Raw genomic sequence first — 21,539 nt, forward strand, 5'->3', positions numbered from 1 at the left:
TACCCACTTTCCACAGTTTACTTTAAATAAGAATGACTGTAGATTTTTGAAAAAAAAAAGAAAAAAAAAGGATATTTACCACCACATCACTGCACGATACAACACTTGTGAACATGTGCATTAGCTTTACCTGCCCCAGCAGCTAATCGGAAGGACAGGAAGACCGGCTGTACAGAGAAGAAAGATGTGAATCTTTGTTAGTCATTAGTCTACAACTACAGTAAGATCACCTAAAATTTAAGAGGATTTGAAATCCAGATGCAAAATGGTCTTGATTTCAGTTGTTGTCTATGCAAACAGATACAAGGTGCCCTGACATCTGTCTCCACGGTGTTACTATTGAGTTGTCTATCTTCCTTAGTATAAACTGCAAATCTGAAAGTTTTTACTGCAATCTGTATTTCTTTTGAGGGGATTGCTCCTTACTTTGTGTCCTGGCGAAAAGTGAAATATCTCTAACATGGAAAAAGATGGAACAATCAACACCCTTGAAAACTATGGCAGGGAGGAGCGGCATGCATCAATAGAAAGTCTTGAAAATACCAGCTGGTTAAAGAATAATTAGCAATTTCTGAGTGTATGTCTAAAAAAAAAAAAGCCTTTTCTTTGGGGCTTTGGTAGTGTTAAATCATTTGGTTGGGTTGTGGGCACTGCGGTCTTGGTCCTATTATAACAGTGTTCTGGAGCGTCTGCAGTATGTGACTGCTGAAAAGGGAGCCCAAATCCTCCAAAACATGGTGGCTATGTTTTATATCACAATCTACTAAAGTAATCAGTGTTTTGGAGTTTTCAAGACTTTCTATCCACACACCTCCAAAATCCTCACATACTTAAATAGACCCACTTAGAGGAGGTTCCACAAATTAATCCCCACAGACCTACTAACAATTGAAAATGTAAAGGTAAGGTAAATACTTCAGTCCTATTACTTTATATTTACCCAGACCAGCTTTATGATAACATATGTGCATAGGTCCACTTTAGTCCTCTATATAGGATCAACTTACATTAAATCTTCAGTGGAGTACAAAATAGACTGCATTAAAGAACACTTGTACCGAGAAATTATGTAGACAACCACTGCTGAAATTTTCATCAGCATCGGTTCTGACTCACAGCTGTATGCACATTTTGCATGCTTAAAGTTGGTGGCTCAAAACATTGAGACCAGACAGACAAGTAAAATAGTAAAAAAGTGCTCATCAAATCTCAGCATAATACACAAATGTTTAACTATACTACTGTTTCTTAACCTATTTACCTTGGAGGAAGCCTTGCAGAAAAATCTGAAATCCCCTGAAAAATTTTCAGATCTACATACAGCACACAGAACATTGGATCTGATCAGCGAGCTGTAATATAACAATTGACAAATGCAGAGCAGTGCAGCGAAGCTGCTGTTGTAACATGCCTTGATCCCCGCTAGCCCCCCTCTTGTCCATCGCGGTTGATATCACATACAAGAGCCTGGGACAGACAGAAGAGGAGGACCTGTGGGGAACAGTGGAGTAACTAAGAGTACACTTCCCTGCACCACTCTGCAAGTCCCTAACACAGGGTTTCTCAAATGGGGTTCAAACGCAAATCAGTATTACGGCAAAGGTATATCCGCCCAATGTTGTTTTTAGTACACATTGACAGTGTGCATTGATACCCGATGTCTCCCTTGTAGTTGTGACTCAGAGGGTGGCAGAGAAAGGAGTGAAGAGAGCAGAAACACGTGGCTGGATCGGGAGGTGACATCCTGTGTATGGCAGCAGTGAATGCAGACTGTGGAGAGGGGAAGCAGAGAGTGGGAGCATGTGGTTGAATGTGGCAGGAGGTGACAACCAGTGTATGGCAGCACTGAAGGCAGACTGCAGATAGGGGGAGCAGAAGGCAGGGGCATGTGGCTGGATGAGACTATATGTAGCAGGCTGTGAGATCATAATAGCTTTATGTACAGTTGTGGCATAACATAAAGCTATTATGATCACCTCCTGCTTTAGCCATGTGCTTCCTTCTCTCTGCTCAACCCTCAGACTGTAGTCACTGCTGCCTTATACACACAGTGCTCTAGCTCTTTGTCCCCCTTCCCCCGCACTGTGTATCGCACTGCTTCCATACACACACAGTGCTCCAGCTCTCTCTCTGCCCCTCTGAATGCCAGTATGAATTGATAACACCACTGCAAACAAAAGTGGGCGGTATACATCCACCACAATGGTGATTTGTGGCGGAACCCCTGGGGACTTCTTGTTAAACCCTAGGGTTCATCTGAAACCCCAGTTGAGAAACACTGATCTATACTAGGAAATGAAAAGAAAAAAAAAAACCCACAATAATACATTACCTTGTGGTCCCCCATACAGATATTTGGCCCAATGCTGTCATACATCACTATTCTTTCATCATTTTCAGACTGGAAATAAAGCAAGAAATAAATAACAATTAGGTAATAAATATTCTGCATATCAAAAATGTAAAAAAAAGCAAAAAAAAAAAGCATACTATTACAAGTTTCTTTTTTAATTTTTAGCATTTAAAAAAAAACGAAAAACAAAAACAGGAGCATTGGGAAGAAATGGACACATTATTATTTGAGTCCTAAAAAAGAAGTAAAATGGAAGGCACGTTTGTAAAAGCATGCTGCTGTGCTTTATAAATGTTCTGAATTAGTTTTTTCTTTCAACATAATGATATAGCCGTGGTAAAGTGATGCTGCTGCTTTAAAAGTCAGCCTCTCAGGCTGCCTTATTTATGAAACATGACAAATATTTTACGGATTGTAGCAATTTGGAAAACCGTACATACAAGTCCATGAATGGCATATATAGTACTATAATATGACATGTGCCAGGTTTACTGGTTCATTCAAGAGAATCCAGCAGAACAGACATATGTGATAAGAAGTATAGACTGCATTCAGGGAAAAGTTCTCTTTAAAGGGGGACGCTTACACCCATTAATTCTCAGCTTCCCCACCTCTTGGTTCACACGTTGGAACCTTAGAAAATATTCAGTACTTGTGGTTAAGAGGAGGTTTGTGATTTTCTTCCCTTCCTCCGAGGATGCAGTGCTAGAGCCTGAGTGGCCAATTGCTGGGCCTGAACACTTTCATGTAGGGGAGAGAGGAAGGTCATTAATATGTGTAAGTTTTAACAAAGCTGCGATCACAAAAGGGATGTGCCGCTCAAAGCCAAGACTACTGCACTTGCCTGCCGATGATCAGAAGCTGGAAGCAGGCATCAAATTTACCCATCCAGAAGTGTAAAACTATGTTGCATGAGAGCCTGCTCAAACCAACAAGTGCTAGATAGATGTGTGGTCTCTGCCAGTGCTGCTCCGACCACACCTTTGATGCATTTTGCCCCACCCACTGGGGCTTGGTCACAGAGGTGCCCACCTCTGTGTCCAAGCCCTGGTGGATGGGCTGAAAAAATTCAGAGGGTGTGGCTGCAGCAGCACTGACTGAGGCCACAGATCTAGCTAGCACTTGTTGGTTTGAGCAACTTTGACAGAGCTGATGCAGTGCTCTTGCAGACATAAAGGGCAGTGGGGGAATGCAGGTATCAGTGGGTAAGATAAATTAAAAAGGAGGCTGTCTTGATCGGCTATTTCCTGGATGTACTCATGGAAGTGCAAGTGTAGGCATTAAATATGTGCGTGATATTGAGTTAAATAGTATACTGGAATCAAGACTGAGTGGAAGTGATCTACTAATTTAGCCTTGGTTGATACCAGGGGCGGAATGACCATTTGGAAACTCGGCACTGCCCGAGGTCAGTAGGGGGCCCCATGAGATGCCCCTGGTACCTTTTTCATAGTTTTTTTTTGAGTTTGGGCAAGGACAGAGGGGCCCCATAATCCCCTATTGCCCGGGGGCCCCATGAGTTGTCAGTCCGCCCCTGGTTGATACCTACCTTCTGGTCCGCCCTGTGAAACTCTTATCAGGCTGTAGGCAACCTACTGTGATATTATATGTGTAGCTCCTGTATATCTCAAAATTGATGCTTCTCTTTTAGAGTTCATCACACAAGGGGGGATTTTTGCATCTTTTAAGTAACCACCTTGACTAAGCTCCTGAAAAAGTTGATACCAATAGCCATGAAACACGTCAAGTTCTGGCTCACTCCAACCTTATGCGATCTTAATGAGGGATGTAGTTTCCTACTGTAATGAAGTGGATTTGTGATACATGTTGGGGTATGAGCAAGGAGGTCCTTTATCCTTACATTATTTTTTGTATATTCAATTTTATATAATAAATTAAACTTTTTATATACAAATATATGTGTGGATTTATACTGTAAAAATACCTTAGGGAAGTATATACATCAATTTGTTTGAATAAAGGGAAATATATGGGATGATGGTACACAGAGAGTGAGCAGTTATATAGGTCCATATGCTTAGTTTCCATAGTCTAAAAATACTCATGCTGTCATGTATTATCTAACAACAAAGAATTTCTATAAAGGGTTGACCAAGAAAAAACTGCTTCATTTTAATACCAAAAATGATCATATTTTACATACACAATACTTTTCCATCCTTGTTCCCTTCTATTCAAGCAAATCTGTTCTCATAATCGTATGGCAGAAATGTGCAAAGGAAACATAACTCTAAAACACAAAATCTGTCAGATTCCCATTATGGCAACCTCAACAAACATCAAGTGATGACATGTCAACGATTATTAAATATTGTCAAGGACTTCTCCCTGTAATCAGTCAAGTCTGAATGAATAAGTGTGTAATATATACATCACTGTTTAGAGTAAAAACTAAATTATGTTAATGCATTAGGCAGGTTTAAGGTCAGATTTACTTTATATTATGGTTGTCTGCCAAAATTGCATAAGAAAAACATAACCTTCTGCATTGTATGCATGAGCACTTTCCAATATTTCAAGATCATAATGGCACTTCCTTTGCAAGTGGGAAAGCATTCATCAAAAAGAGACTTGATAATTTAGAAAGGCAGCATAAAATTGTGGATTTCCAACTGTATAATCTTTAGACAGATAAACAAATTACAGCACTGCACAAGCAGGAACAGGGCACACTCCACTGAGCATTCATTACTGCATGCTATCAGGCGTCAACGTGCCTCGCAAGCGGTGGGCAACCTTTGGTGTTTTAGGGCTCAGAAAGCATAAAATAACATGATGGTGAGGTAACCGAGCATGGCATGATAGATGGTGTTGCATGAAAGCGGTTTACAGCCCCATGTCTGTACAATCTGTAACGCCTAGTGTGAAAGGCTCAACATGCTGTGTGCTAATTTGTGAACACCATCCATTTTCCAGGAGAAGACAGGGAAATGTGTGGCTGATACAATCTTGGCTTTTTTCTTTAATATGAAATCTAGCTGGATCAGCACTTAAGCCTGAAAAAAAGACCTAAGATTCATCTCTTTATTAATGAACTGCAGAGCATACACTAAGGGCTTATTCACATCATGCACATTATCAAACACTTCAAAGCATTATCAGATACTCAGTTTTAACAGGACCTATTCAAACCAGTGCACTTAATTGCAGTGCATCTTAAAAAAATCCTGCAAGTTGCTTTATGAGTGCATTAATATGCATTTGCTACTCCTATCTTCTGAAATGAATTCTTATTAATGTAACCCATGTTGATGCATACATTTCTTTTGTGATTCAAGACTAACAATTCTATACAAGTCACACTACATGAATTAAAGCAAACAGGGTACGGAATTAATTTTTGTGTTCGCTGTGTTAAGCTACCAAAAACATGAACACATTCCCTTATGAAGCATTGAGCTGTATAGAGAACCAACAAAAAGTGTACAGTGTTTCTAGTGGAAATATAGACAGATTTAGGTTTCTTGTCTCATGTAACTGTAAGCAACTCCACGACTACAGTGTCAGTAGAGAAGCATGGGTGCAGGGCTTGGGTAAGTGTAACAGCCCACAACAGGGGATTACAAACTGGCCTTCAATTTCCATTTTTTTTTCCCAACACCATGCCATTCTCTTATAGGTTCAGTATGAACATTCTTCCTTTGCTGGTTTGCTTATTTGCCCATTGGCTTCTTAAGATTCTAAGGTCACCGATTATCTTCCCACCTTGAGGCCTTGGTCTAGTCATCTGCCCCCACCCAACCTGTACACCTTGGAGTTTCAATCATTCCACTTTAGCTGTAAGAGTCTCACTCCTCCTGATATTTGTTTTATTGCAAAATGCATTAAAATCCTCACTTCTCCCACCAACCAAAGAAATATGACATCTGGGTAGATGGAAGCTGAAAAACATTTACAATCTTATGTTGCAGGGATGATTAGTAAGAGAAAAGCTTAAACACTGCATGTTACAATCATTACAATGAGTATCTCTTTAGATTCAGCCTTATTCCCAGGGGAGTCTTACCTTTAAAAGAAGTTCTTTAGCAGAGTGTGACATTAGAATTCGATCGCACCATGCTGGACATCGTGTATTCATGTATTGCTTCCCCTGACTGCTGTCTTCACTGTATGGATAACTAGGAAAGAGTCAATACAAACATGTCAGGCTCTGCTGTCTACTTGTCAGAGGTGCTCAGTGTGCTGAACAACACAGACATCTGACTAAATGGACAACAATGTTTTTAAATAGCAGGACTCAGAAAAACTTAGAGATATGCTCTGGTCTTTTGCGTTCTTGTCTTTGAGCAATCTGTATTTATCAGTACAGAAAAAAAGGAGATGTTTAAGGAATCCAAAGGCAGTTGGTAGCAGTAACAATATACATGCATTTTAAGCCACATACTATGGGATTGAAGTAGACAAACAGGGCAAGAAAATCTGGACTAATAAAGAGTAGTAGCTGCCCAGAAACACCAATCAAATTGCAGGTCTTTAAACTGATAGTGCTGGTGTGTTGGAAAGATGGGCACATGCAAGTATGTATTTATTGATGTCCACAGAGGTTACAATGTCCCCCTGATGGAGGCAACCTATGATGGGTGTCCTGAATTTCAAGCAAAACTTTTGGACTAGAATAAAGACATTTAAGGCCTTCAGAATCAAAGATCCAAGATGGGCTGAATGCCCCCTGTTGTGCAATGAAAAGTTTGGAAAAAAACCTGAAACATTTACACCATTGCAATGATGGCAGTGGTAATAACTTCTAGGTTCTAAAGGCCTGCAAGAGCAGTATGGAGGTCTACTAGCTTAAGGCAGGTTGGACAACATAAAGCAGAGAAGATGCAGAGAGCAAGTCACTAGCTTGTAACCCATTAAAACCACCTCCCTTACCCAAGCATTTGGGATGATCCTGTCCAGATGTCCACTAAGGATTCAGAAAGTGGAAGCATACCTTCATGCTAAAGAGGAATTGTCCACAGGCTTGGATAATTTAGAGGCACAGGGTTTACGAAAGTACCTCTCTGCCTTAGGTTTAGTCTTAGAGTGCAAAGTCTGGGAGAAACAAAAGCTATTCTTTTGACTTCAGAGAATATCTGCAAGTTTGAGGCTTAGAATCCAACTTCTGGAGAAAATGAGTACACCCTACCAGTGACACCCTACCAGTGACATACTTTATGAAGTTGTCCAGTGAAACACCAAAATGTTAACCATCAAAAGTCATTGGTTTTTGGCAGCCAGTGGTTTTTGTATTACTATTCCGGTGACTAGTATTTTGGCCAAATAAATAATCTTATATTCACAGAAAAGACACTCATTCAGGAGATTAGGTGGATAAAGGTAACTAAGCTATCAATGCACTAATTTAGGGCAGCAGTCAAAAGCTCCAAGTGCTCTACAACTAAAAGGGTAAGGACTGTTGCTGGATGCTTTGACATAAACAGGGTCCATTCCCCTAAGATTTGACAGATGGACATCATGGCTAAGGCAAGTTGTACAGCAGAACCTGCTAGTGAAAATACAGATTGAAAGGGCTTCCAAACTGTTATCAATGGGATCCTTAAACATTAGAGAATCATCAATAAGAACAGATTTGTTTTTTTTTTATTAAGCCAGGATATTCCCCAGCTTCACAGTAGGAATTTTTCACTTTCCAAAAGATCCCCATCAAACAGATATTGGTCTGAAAAGCTTTTGGAAGGAGCAAAGAGCTTATTGGGAGTATTCCATTCTCCGTAAAGATCATGTTGAACTAAGGAGTGTACCGGAAACGTTTTTATAGTCTTGGGGCCTTTCGCGAATCCTTGACTGGTAACAGCACTAGCAGAAGCAGCAGGCTGTTTCTTCTCATATGTGGCTCGCACAGCATCAGAAATAGCTGATATGGTACAATTAAAGCATGGGTGCTAAATCAGATGATTGAGGCTCCCCAGGAGCAAAATCCAACAAGGATTCTTGAGACTCTCTGTCAGACAATATATCTCAATATATCTGCAGGAAAAGGCTCGGGCTGCTTCACCTGCAGTAATATCTGAAAAAAGTTTTATGGAGGGGAAGGTGCAGAAATAGGTCTTACAGTCTCTGTGTTAAAAGTCAGAAATCATAGTTGCAAGATGGCCCAAAAGTGCTTGAAAGCCACATTTCAGACAGGCCTGAGGGAACACTGATCTGGATGGCTGCAAAGAAAGCCCAGCTTAGCAAAGTGTATAAGAGGTTTTGAACAAAGAAAAAGATTCTTATGATTGAAAGAAAAAAAAAAAAAAGACTAGTAATGGGTAAACTTTAGTCAGTGTCTCCTAAGACAGCAGGAGTGGCTATTCCTGGCTGACCAGTGGCTTTTTTTTTTTCTTTTACCAGTGTTCAAATCCTCCTGAAGGAAGCAATATACCCCACATGTCTCTGAATAACTGAATCCTGTATTCCTTAATGAACAATTAAGTAGAAAAGCGTTTGGCCTTTTGCTAACCAGTATAGGAAAAACCATCAAAAGTCAAATGTGATTGTTTCTTTATCTTAAGATGGAGACACGCCATCTGTCAGTTGTGTGATGGGAGGTGAACAAAATATTATTTACACATTTTTTTTCCACTCACAGGCTTTTCTAAAAAATATCTTCTGCACAATCTAAAATATATAAACAGGAACATTTTTTTTAATCTAATGTCCATCAGTAAGGTTCAAACGCTTGAATGTTTCAAGGACATTTAGTGGTATATAGTTCCATAAGCTTTTTGCCACATGAGCAGGGATGTGCAATTTATATCACCTGACACCCGTGACATGTAGTTCCAGGCACCGGGTAGGTAGTTTCCTTTTAACATTTAACCCTGCTGTGGGCAAGCAGCAGGGCTTACTTGACAGGTGGAATTATTCAGGCGACTGTGCTGCCACCCGATTGCTTCCACACACTGCGCTAAAGTGCCGCCCACTGTGCACGCACCTCCACCCCGCTCTGTATCCTGGGCTCCGCTTGCCCATCTGCAGGCGTGGGACCGGAGTAGCGGGGTGCTGGCTAGTAGAGGGGAGGGAGGAGAGCATCCGCCCGCCTCCCCTTCTTGTTTTGACCTGAAAGTGATGTGTATCACATCACTTCCAGGTCCCCATTGACAGCTTTTTGCAGTGCATTGCATTACAGTCAATGGAGCACAAGGGAGACATGCAGGGTCTTTTAGACCCTGGGTGTCTCAAAGAGAACCTGTTACCAAAAAAATAAAAAATTTGTCCCCTATGCGATGGAAAAAAAATGTTGCGTAAAAAAAATAAAATGTTTTTTTAACTGTAAAAAATTACAAAGTTGCACCCAAACACAACCCCTGCCCCCTAAAAAACCTTTGAGGCCCTCCATCCCCACATATACGCACATGCAAACACACGTCAGGGCGCCTATGTGTGAATACGTCCTTTGCGATACACATTACCGCGCAAGCCAGAATGAGAGCAATAATTTTAGCACAAGACCTACTGTGTAACGCTAAACTGATGACCTAGAGGAGGCTTTAAAAGTGTTGCCTATAGAAAATATAGGGAACTAAAGTTTTCCGCCATTTCACAAGTGCATGCAAAGTTAAGGTTTGGCATGCTGGGTGTCTATTTGCTCAGTGTAACTTCATCTTTTACCAAAAAAATGGGTAATTTATTGCCTTCTTGTGCCAAAAATTAACTTAATTATGTTTTTTACTGAAATTTTGTGTTTCCTGGACCTTAGACCTTGCAGTAATACCGTATGACATAAAATATTTGAACCACCACTATTTTATTCTCTAGGGTGTCTGCTTTCAGAAAATATATGCTTTTTAGGGTTTATGTAACCTTCAGGCCTAAAGTGATTATTTTGTAAACTTGTGCAAAAAAAACGCAAAGAGGGCTCTTGCAGTGAAAGGGATAAACGATAAGTTCGTCTTTGGGAACACGTTACATGTTCCACCCACTTTTAGCGTGGAACATGTAACATGTTCCTGCTCCTGCAGCAGCTCGGCTATCCAAGCCCTCTGTGTGACAGCAGTACAGGGAGAAGTTCTTTGAACCTGGCTGTCACTTTCTGAAAATCAACTACAAGTACTGACACATCCTTTGCAACTGTCGGCTTGTAGTTCTCAATGAACTGCCACAGCAATGTTTAGTGATCTGGTAGTTCATTGATTCTTCCTGACAGTGTGAAACTGCTTGCCAGTATGAGGGCCGGATAGACATATTACACTGACAGTCTGCAGGAGTACTGCATTACACCCACGATCTGCTGATCGCTGATGCAATGCCTTCCAGGCTAAAAATAAATAAATAAATAAATTTAAATGCAAATTTTTTTTTACCTGCAAAAATGTGCATTTATTATTATTATTTTTTAAAAAAAGGTTAACTTATCCTTTAACAGTGTTGACATTTGAGCATGATTTGGCTGCTCAGCATGCGCTGGTACTGAGCACCTAAGTGCTTCCGTGTGCGAGGGTAACCTGAAGGAATCTTTTTTCCTCACTGGGGCAGGCACCTTATTTAATAGCTCAGCAGATGAGCTTCTGCTGAGCGTTGAGAGCCTTACACTACCCTTTCTTGACAAGCACCCAGTCGGTGCTCGTCACACTGCAAGGTCTCTTCCCTCCCTGCCAATCCCCGAGTGCGGTGCTGGAGACAGGCAGGGAGGTGAGTGGGAGATAAACAGTGCAATTTTAAAAATATTAAAAGTTTAGGTCGCCATAAAGCCCCTTTAGTTTTTTAAAGCCCCGGACATTCTTAATAGGACCTCATATTTAAATACGGCTTTGGTTAAAATGTATTTATTTTTTATCAGGACAAGTAGATTGGGACCCAGATTTAGTCTCATGGACAAGTATTTTTTTTTCAAAAATTTCCACACCCCTGATAAGGGATACAGATTTTCATAAACTGCATTGGGGCTAGCTGTACCCAGCTTTACCTAGATGTATCTATCTGATATATAAATTGAGCTTAAAGTGATACTAAAGGTAAATGTCATACTTACCTGCTCTGTGCAATGATTCTCCTCTTCTTGGGTCTCCTGCTGTCGCTCCTGGCTCCTCCTCCCTGCTATGTGCCCCCCGCAAGTTGCTTACACTGGGTGCACTGATACGTGCTCACTCTCGAGCCGCCTCTAAAAGTGCAGCTCAGCCCCCGCCCCCTCCTCACTGACTGTGCTTGTCAGCGGTGGGAGACAATGGCTCCTGGAGCTGTGTGTGAGCCAATGAAGAGGGAGACACCCGGGAGAGCTGCTGCTCTTGTGTACATGGCTGGATCAAGATTGGGCTAGAGTAAATATAAGGGGGGCTGAGGTGGGGAGCTGCACACTGAAGGTTTTTTTTACCTTAATGCATAGTATGCATAAAGGTAAACAAGCTTCAGACTTTAAAACAACTTTAATGATATTACTGTTTAAAAGAGATTGAACATAAGTCAACACATGCTATTATTCCACACACATGTATAAATATAACAAAACAAGGCATCTAGCTAGAGATCAGAATATAAAACAGTCAATTTACTGCAGATAATCTGCTGTATTTGTGCTAAAGACATCACACAGACCTATTTACCTGCAGCATTGGCAGATCCTTTACAATGACAAAATGTGTGTTAATTATTACTGTGTACACTATTCAATTAGACTAGATTAAGTATTGAGCTGCATGTCTCTGGAGAATTTAAGGACTGGTTTAGTAGTATCGACAAATGATCGGTTATTTCTCAGCTGATTTACAATGCAAAAAAAATAAAATTGATAAATAGGTTATCTAATGTCTTTTGCATGGAAGTCATTTATTATCTTGCCTGACAAGTTTGCATCTGGTAAAACAAACTAACTGTAATTATTTTACAACACCACAATTTTCACCTAGGTCATAAAGACTATATTGTGCTAATGCACTTTAAATAAAAAAATACAGATATTCAAACATAAGAAAGTTGATGGAATTCTATATTCTGACACTCTTTAAGGTACATTTTTTTCTGTACTGTCTTTTCAGCAGGACTTGGTCAATTGCTAGTTGCATCTAATTTGGCTACAATTTTATAACTATGCTTCCAAACATGTATGGGATTTCACATCCTCTAACAGTCAGGCACACATCAATGGGGAAAAAAAAAAAGCAAAACAGCAAATATCTGCCTGTGTGATGTTAAAGGAACATTCCTTATTCATATCAGCATGAGGCAGTGAACAGTAGTGGGTGAGGATACAAAGAGCTCTATGTAGATTTTAATACATAGGCGGGCATCATATCAGATGATATTTTATGCAAATATTTTAGGAGATGTTATTAAACAAAGGTCTGCCAAATCCTGCATATAAAGGACCCTTTCTAGAGGAGTGCAGCACTTCAGGAAAAAAATATGCTCTGTTGTTCCAGTCCCTACAAAGGAGAATCAACAGTCTTATTTATCTCAACACAATTTTCTGCTTTTCTTTTAGACAGAAGTTCATTTTTAACCAGCCTATTTTAATCAAACAGTTTTATAAGGCTTTAAAACATTCCACATGTTCGTTTCATGTGCACAGTACATTTCTTAGAGAATGACTGAAATTATAACTCCGTTAGGGGTTTAAACAGGTCATATACTTAAAGTATACCTGAAGGCAAAACTTTTTTTTTCTTTAGTTTTGGACAGAATAGAGAGGGATATGGACACAGTTAGGTTTTTTTATTGCTGACTATGTCCTCATTAGGGAGATTTACTCTCTCTATATGTCCGTTTTACCATTATCAGTGATAGTGAAAGCAAATGAAATAACCACATTTTGGGTTTTCCCCAGAATAGTAACAGAGAAAAAATTTACCAATGGGAACCTGGGGGGCGCCAATGAATTCCCTTAATTTGCAGGGACTTCCTGTTTTAGTTATCGAACAGGAAGTGAAGGTAAATCTCCCCAATGGGACAAAGATGGCAAAACCAAAATTGACAGGGATTATAACCCTCCGTTACTCAAAATGAATAAAAAGTTTTGCCTATAGTTCTACTTTACAGTAGTTGTGAACATCCAATAAAATCCAATATTATAGATATCTTCTAATACAGGTAAAACTATGCAGGTGTCAGAATTGTTTTTGCTTTTTTTCAGAAATGATTCTTCTCATCTATTTACAAGTTTAAACATTTCTGTCATGCGACCATGCATCTTTTCCTGATAGTGGGGGGGGGGGGGGGGTGGGAGGGTTTCAGGACATTGTGCAGACACAAAGGGGTTTATTTACTAAAGCTGGAGAGTCCAAAATCAGACTCCCTTCTGCATAGAAACCAATCAGCTTCTAACCTCAGCTTGTTCAATGAAGCTTTGGCAATGAAACCTGGAAGCTGATTGGTTTCTATGCAGAAGTGAGTCTGATTTTGGACTCTCCAGCTTTAGTAAATAAACCCCAAAGTGTGCTTGTATTCCATAGTCTGTTCAGCCTGAGGCAAGTTGCAAACTGTGGTCGGGGGCATGCTGTGTGTCTGCACAGTGTCCTGTACCTCTAAAAGGTCAGCCAAAGGATGAAAACTGACCACACTAACACAAATCAGCTTCAATGCTTTGTGTGGTCAGTTTAGAACAAGGAAGAAAGGTGACTGGCAGAATCAACCAGATTATAGAGACTATGATTTTTAAAATACACAAAAAACACAAAAAAATATTTAGGGTAACATACACTGCAAAGATAAATGAAAAGCGTAGGGCAAATTCTATAAATTACATTTTAAAATCAGCAGGTTTGTGGTGCTCAGAATCACACAGCATTATTCACCTCAGCCTTGCCTGCCCTTAGCATCCACCTTGATGCAAAGAGGTAGAATGAATGTGTGCCATGCTGGCTCATAGTGGGAAATACACAGGACAGACCTTTCCTCCCTGCATCCAACCTGCACCACAGAGGCAGGCCTGAGAAGAACCAAGCTGCTAGTCAGTCCTATACTGGAAATGATACTCTACCAGGTAATTACTACAGTAATTTGGAATAATTTTTTTAACCTGCAAAACTCCCTAAAGGGGTATAAATACATTTTACTTATTCAATACAATATGACTTTTAAAACCACATAATTTGTTTTTGTTGTAGAACGTTTAATAAGCTCTATGTATAATTACAGTGGATAGGCCTGGGAGTTTACAGAGGACAGTAAAAATATGCAAAAAAAAATACAGTAAGGGACAATTTTCATGCAAGATAGATTATAGGGCCATTAGGCAGTGGATGTGTATGGATTATTTTTGGAGGATAGGGATATTGTATAGTGTCACTTTTTGTCCATGTTTCAAAAGCTTAAAATTAGTAAATTATTTCAGCATAAAGATGGAAAATGGGAACCTTTATTCCCCAACGGATGACTTGACCAGCAATTCTATTTAAGAACACTGCCTATTATCACCTATTTTCATGCTGCTCTGGTCACCCCTATGTCAGCCAGTGAAGGCTGCAGGGTAGAGGAGAGTGCTCTCTAACGGTTAGTAAAGTCTGGAGCAGTGATATAACCCGGGCGGGCTTCGATGCTCTATCGGTTGTCGGCGCTATAGCCTCCTCTCCCCTGCAGCTGCGCTGGTTGAAATAGGGGAGCGGAGTCACATGAACGGACTGAAAATAGGTAAGTATATACATCTTTCTTACACAGGTCACTAGCAGAGGTGTTAGGAGGGAAGAGGAGACAGTTTTGAGGCTGGTTAGGTGTAAGCTGGAATTCCACTTTACACCTCGGTCACATCAAAGCCGATTTTGAAATTTCAAAATCGGGTGACTTGGCGACTTGAGATGCGATTTGCAAGACATCTGACAAGATGTCCATGCAAATAGCACCAAAAGTTGTGCATGCACACCTTTAGAAATCGGTGCGGCTATGACCATGTCGGAACCGCACCGATATGACTGCTCTAATAGCGGACAATAGGGTGCGAATTGGCATACAATTTGCAAGTGGCATGGCATGTAAATCGCATGCAAAGTCGCACCCAATGTGACCGGGGTGTAAAGCTCCATTTAGACTAAAATGGCAACTAACATCACAATGGGTTGTGTTGTAAAAGTTATTTCTATGCATTTACAATTTATTTCATATTTTCATACTAATTGTATGGTAGCTTTTTGACACAAAGTCATTAATTTTAAAGGGTTAGTTCACCTTTTCAGAAAAAAATAAAAAATAAAGTGCTGAACTAACCACACCCTACCCACTTGTAAGGAAATATGCCTTAACTATCATCCAGTCCCAGAAGCACCTATCTCCATGGGTGATACAGGTTCACTGTCTGTGCAGCCTGATGCAGTGGTCCTGGGGTTTAAAAACTGCGCTATTCTTCCTATTGTTTCCCTACGGCCACCGCAGGGACTGGGAAGGGGGGGGGGTCAAGGGTGTAGAGTGTTAGTTCACCCTATCATATTTTTTCTAAAAAGGTGAACTTACACTTTACGTTTATTGGATCTTTATGAACAGAGTAAAATTACCTATTCACCTTTTCACTGATATCAACTTTCATAAATGTTTCATTATACGTTTTCCGATTCATGGATTTTCAAAATTCAAAAACCTATTTTAAAACAGATTATAGCTTTAATTTAAATAATCAGGTTCTTTATACTATCTACAGCTTTCAAATGTAGATCTAGGCGGATTAGAGGGAATTATTTTCTTAATGCTGAAATGAAATGTGAAAACACATTCAGTCTGCATGTGAGATATAATGGAAAGAAATGGTTTGATGCTTCAGCAGAAACTTATTTACCACCCTGCTTGGTGCGATAATACAACAGCACTCTTCCAAATGGGTTTACAAGCTCTAGCAACATTAAAAAGACATTAGCTGTGGCAAGATGCCAAGAGCACTGTATTGAGTTGTATTGTAACAATTTATTGGTATCAGTACCTTTTCCACCTCATCAAACCTTACAAGGTTCGTTTTCAAACGTATTACGAGAATTCAGTTTGCTACCTGACTGTAACAGAAACTCTCAGTGTATCAACTGGTCTATGAAACACTTTTCAGGATAAATGTCTCTCGATGTTTATGAAGAGTAAAAAAGTAATGAAAAATATGCTTTTGTTACATAATCACATAGTTCACATTAACTCTTCCCATAATTCTCCAGTGTTACAAGAGACAAAAGGTTCCTTAATCACATGTGATTAAAGTGACACTAAACTTTACTTTATAAAGAAAAAAAAAATCTAAATCTTTTAATTATGTATTCTTAACTCAAAAAAGTACCTTGTGTTGCTCTCAGCCTTCTTCAAAGCCTCTTTTTGGTGCAGTGATCCAGCTTTCTCTTAGAACAGAGGTGCTCAACCTCTTGAACAGTGAGGGCACTTAAGTGATTTGGTAACTGGTCGCGAGCCACAATGAACTATGGGGTTTTATCACCCTCCAAACCGCAAATGTGAACAAGCCCTTACTGTCCTGATCCCCCCCATAAGGCTGCTTTTACACTGATGTGCTGTGGTTTACACTCACCGCAGGTGCAGTGCGTGGAAAGTGGAAAGCTCAGGGATCTCTTGATGCCAAGTCAAGGTCAAGCAGACCAAGATTGCAGCCACAACTGCCTGAAGAATTGTTTGGGATACAAAGAAAACCCCACAGGTAACCTCAGGACAAATACAGGCTGCTCTGGAAAAAGAAATAGCTGTACGGTCAAGTTGCCAGAAGGCTTCTTTCTGGCACCTTGACCATACAGCTCATTTTTGTTCAAATATTGTTGTACTGAGCTCTTTTATAGAAAAACAAGCAAAAAAAAAAAAAAAACACCATCTTTTTCCAGAGCAGCCCGTGTTTCTCCTGAGGTTACCTGTGGGGTTTTCTTTGTATCCCAAACAATTCTTCTGGCAGTTGTGGCTGCAATCTTAGTCTACCTGACCATGGCTTGGTATAAAAAGAGATCCCCAAACTTTCCACTTGTCTTGGGGCTGAATACAAATGCATGCCACACTTTTCAGATATTTGTAAAAAATTTTGAAAACCATTTATCATTTTCCTTCACAACTATGTGCCACTTTGTGTTGGTCTATCACATAAATTCTGCATACATTTACGTTTTTGGTTGTAAGATGACAAAATGTGGAAAATTTCAAGGGGTATGAATACTTTTTCAAGGCACTGTAAGTGATTGAACAGTACTGATTAGCATATTCAAGGCTTTGGATATCTTTTTATATCCCTTTCCATCTTTATAAAGTTCCATCACCTTGTTATGCAGGTCTTTTGACAGTTCTTTTCTGCTCCCCATGGCTTAGTATCTAGCCTGCAAAGTGCATCCACGTGAGCACTAACACACTCGCTGACTATTTATACACAGATTGCAATGTAAAAAGTCACAGGATGTGGGAAATTAACCTTTAATTGCCATTTTAACCTTGTGCGTGTGTACTTTTTTGATGATTTCTGCCAGGGTATGGAAACTTTTGAGCACAACTCTACAGTATGTGCTGTTTAATACACTGGCTTTCTTTGCCTCTTGCAGCTGCTGTTGGCATTGCTCTCCAGGCTGCTAGAAAGGAGTAGAGGTGGAGTGCACTTGGTATGACACTGCCTGGACAGAAGCCAGAGGAAGCATTGGCTGAAGCAGCTCCTGCTGCCACTGTTGCTGGCATCGGCTCACTGCACTCTGATGCTCTGGAATGGTGGTTTGGCAAGCCCAGATCACGATCAATGAGTTGATGATGCAGGGCATGTGCTTCCCTGGTTTTAGGTCATGGTCCACATCAGAGGGCTTAGCAGACCACATGTAGCCTGCACACCATGGAATAAGCACCCCTGTCTTAGAGGGCCGCCAAGTTTGTTTTCCATGGTCCCACTGTTGCAGGAACATAGCCACCTTCTCTTGCTCTTTCCCAAGATGGACTATGGGATGTGTAGCATGCATAGAGCAGTGCACATGACTACAACTAACATGCACTGCCTTTTCCAAACAAAACAGAAATGGGGAAAGGGGGTGTGGGGAAAAAGATTCAGGAACTCACAGAAGACATTACAAGGAGGCAGAAAAACCACAGTGAGAAACAATTTCATAGATTATATTTGGAGAAAAAGGATATCATTTAGTGTCACTGTCTAGAGCAGGGTTTTTCAACCAGGGTTCCATGGAACCCTGGGGCACCTCTAGAGGTTGCTAGGGGTCCTTTGAGCAATGAAGAGTTTCTACATCTTTGTTACCACTGATATCAATCATCTTTTTACTTGTGTGTAAGAGGGGCAGTTTCCCCACTGGTCAACAATGTAAATGTGCCCTTCTCCTACTGACCATTTATATGAGGGTCCTTCTCCTATTGACCTCCAATGTATGGGACCACTACACTGACTATCAGTAAAAAAGGGAACTTTTACACTGAACGCCAATGTAAGGGGCACTACAATTTTTTCGGGTCATTATTATTTGTTCCATCTAAAGGTTTTTAACCGAAACTGAATTTTTTTTTCTTATAGAGCAGGGGAATGACAAAAAAAAAAAATCTGCTCTGATTGTCAATACTGTATGATAGATACACTACATTCTATGTTCTTTTATGTATTATTATGTTTACAACTTGATGACCACGCAAATATGCCATGAGCTAGAGATGTATTAATTTAGCAGAGCTCCCCAGAGACATGAAAATTCAAGAATTCCTCTTTTTAAAAAAAGGTTGAGAAAGTCTATAGATGTCAGATTCATGATGGTAGAAAAGTTTGGGATAGTTCTTAAAATTTGCTACCCTTTTTGCTGCCGCATGTTAAAATGCACATTTTAGGTCTGAACATTTTCTGACAGTAGAGATCCTGAAAAATAAAATTGTGGCAGTCCTAATTTTTATGTCACACAATATTAGCTTAATTGTTTATCAACCCCATATTTGCAGTAAATAAATCAAGTTAATTTTAGTGCACACAAACACAATATAACATTTAATTTTCCTTAGTTTTTTTTTTAAAGAAATAACTTTATTGCTATTACCAGAGGGCTAATATGCCCCTATGCAACAGCACAGTGCTGGTGACAGGTTCTACTCTAAGTTACTTAAGGTCCCCTTTGCACACTTTTGAAGCTAATCAAGCACAGATCATGAGAGCACGAGTTGATCACTTGCGATGTCATTCTTCACAGGTGGGATCAGTAAACAGGTGTACACTGGTCTCCTGCCCTCTCCATTCTGACACCCATATGATGGTCCCAGGCACCCAGGAAGGACAGGTGAGCTTTGGACACATGGCAAGGAAGGAGCGGTGACATCTGCCACTGGCTGTAAAAGTGATCAGGCAACTTTATAGCCACCCGAATAACTTGATGATGAGCGCTGGCCGCCATTGGCTGTCAGTGCTGATTAGATGTTTGTTTTCCAGCATGCCCATTCAACAGAAGCCGTTGAGACCGGCCTCTGTAGAACAGACAGCTGTCCACACGGTACAAAAGTTGTCCAGCTCCTGCTGAACTGGTTAATTTCGGCCTGTGTGCACAGAGCTTTAGAGAGCAAAGCTGTGGGAGGAACTCAGAATTCCACTCAGTACAGGTTGTCTGCAGAAAACTACAGGAGGGGGCAGATACAAGACCTGTCACTCTGCACAAGAGAGCAGCGGTAACTCATCTTGACCACATTTTTCACACAAGATTACTAAACAGATCTAGAAGAAATACAAAAAACATTAAATTCTAATAAAAGAATATTCATATTTCTCATATTTAGACAATGTTTATTTCAGATTAAAGTACCCATATGCTCCTCCCTTTTGAATCAAATGTATAACTATACAATGCCAGGTTAGCCTTTTGGATTTAGTAAGAAGGTTGGGAGTCTCTCCATGCTGCGAGCCTGCCTGACATGTGAAAATGCCACTTTATGTTTCAGATGCACCGAACAATAGTGATGTTTTAAAAAAACTGAAAAATATATGCACCCTGTTTACATAGTTGCTGCACCTTGTCTTTTGTATTCATTTGCAATATTACAATTGCAATTACAAAATGGCAATTTTGGCAACTCTGCAATGTTTCTGAGCAATAATGCACAAAAATCCCTCTTTGAACAACCAAAGTAAAAATATACAAAAATAAAACACATCAGTTAATTATAAGGATCCTAGCATGCTGCCTATTTAAGTTAATTCACAACAGAAAGACATGAATGTACAGTATATCTGAAGACAAGAGGCCTGTGTAATATATAACAGATCTTTGTGCTTGAGTCCTATTGTCCATCAGAACACAACACAATGCACAGTTCAGCTGCTGAAGTAAACATGGGCTTGTGAAATGTCAGAGACAAAGATTCAAAATAGTCTACATACAAGCTGATTCCCACATGCGCAGTGCAGATTAAAGCTCAGGTTTCACAGCTAAGTAGTTGTTCAGCGGTTCATGTCAGGGTTACATCAGGTTCAGGACAGGATTAGGTCAGGATTTTATCCTGTTCACACATACAGTGGATATAATAAGTCTACACTCCCCTGTTAAAATGTCAGGTTTCTGGTGTACAAAAATGAGACAAAGAAATGTGACCTATAAACTGTACAACTCAGTTGAATAACAAACGAAAATCTTTTAGGTGAAGTAAAAATAAAAAACTAAAATAATATGGTTGCATAAGTGTGCAAACTAATTATTTGTCTTTTTGGGTATGAGTCTATCAGCATGGCACTTCTTGACTTGGCAATATTTGCCCACTCTTCCTTGCAAAAACACTCCAAATCTGTCAGACTGCGAGGACATCTCCTGTGCACAGCCCTCTTCAGATCACACCACAGATTTTTGATCGGATTCAGGTCTGGGCTCTGGCTGGACCATTCAGAAACTTTCATCTTCTTCTGGTGAAGCCATTCCTTTGTTGATTTGGATGTATGCTTTGGGTTGTTGTCATGCTGAAAGATGAAGTTCCTCTTCATGTTCAGGTTTCTAGCAGAAGCCTGAAGGTTTTGTGCCAATATTGACTGGTATTTGGAACTGTTCATAATTCCCTCTACCTTGACTAAGGCCCCAGTTCCAGCTGAAGAAAAACAGCCTCAAAGCATGATGCTGCCACCACCATGCTTCACTGTGGGTATGGTGTTCTCTTGGTGATGTGCAGTGGTTTTGCGCCAAACAGTTCAACCTTGGTTTCATCAGACCATAACACATTTTCCCACATGCTTTTTGGAGACTTCAGATGTGTTTTTGCAAAATTTAGCTGGGCTTGGATGTTTTTCTTCGCAAGAAATTGCTTCCATCTTGCCACTCTACCCCATAGCCAAGACATATGAAGAATACAGAAG

At 40.1% G+C, this 21,539-nt stretch overlaps 1 protein-coding gene across 2 annotated transcripts in view; it reads right to left on the minus strand.

Moving 5' to 3' along the window:
• Positions 1 to 21,539, minus strand: part of INPP5A (inositol polyphosphate-5-phosphatase A) — a 569,268-nt gene that overhangs the window by 9,017 nt on the left and 538,712 nt on the right. The window contains exons 13-15 of one of the 2 annotated variants that reach the window (XM_089669171.1): positions 6,381 to 6,492; positions 2,333 to 2,401; positions 131 to 167 (exon numbers count right to left, since the gene is read on the minus strand). In XM_089669171.1, the coding sequence (XP_089525297.1) occupies positions 131 to 167; positions 2,333 to 2,401; positions 6,381 to 6,492 (218 nt within the window). Of the gene's footprint in view, positions 1 to 79; positions 168 to 2,332; positions 2,402 to 6,380; positions 6,493 to 21,539 lie in introns of both variants that reach the window. The other variant, XM_089669173.1, reaches the window with a different exon arrangement.

The sequence above is a fragment of the Staurois parvus genome, unplaced genomic scaffold, assembly GCF_062004578.1.
Source record: "Staurois parvus isolate SC_StPar_1 unplaced genomic scaffold, SC_StPar_1.0 ptg000009l, whole genome shotgun sequence".
NCBI classification, from domain to species: Eukaryota; Metazoa; Chordata; class Amphibia; order Anura; family Ranidae; genus Staurois; species Staurois parvus.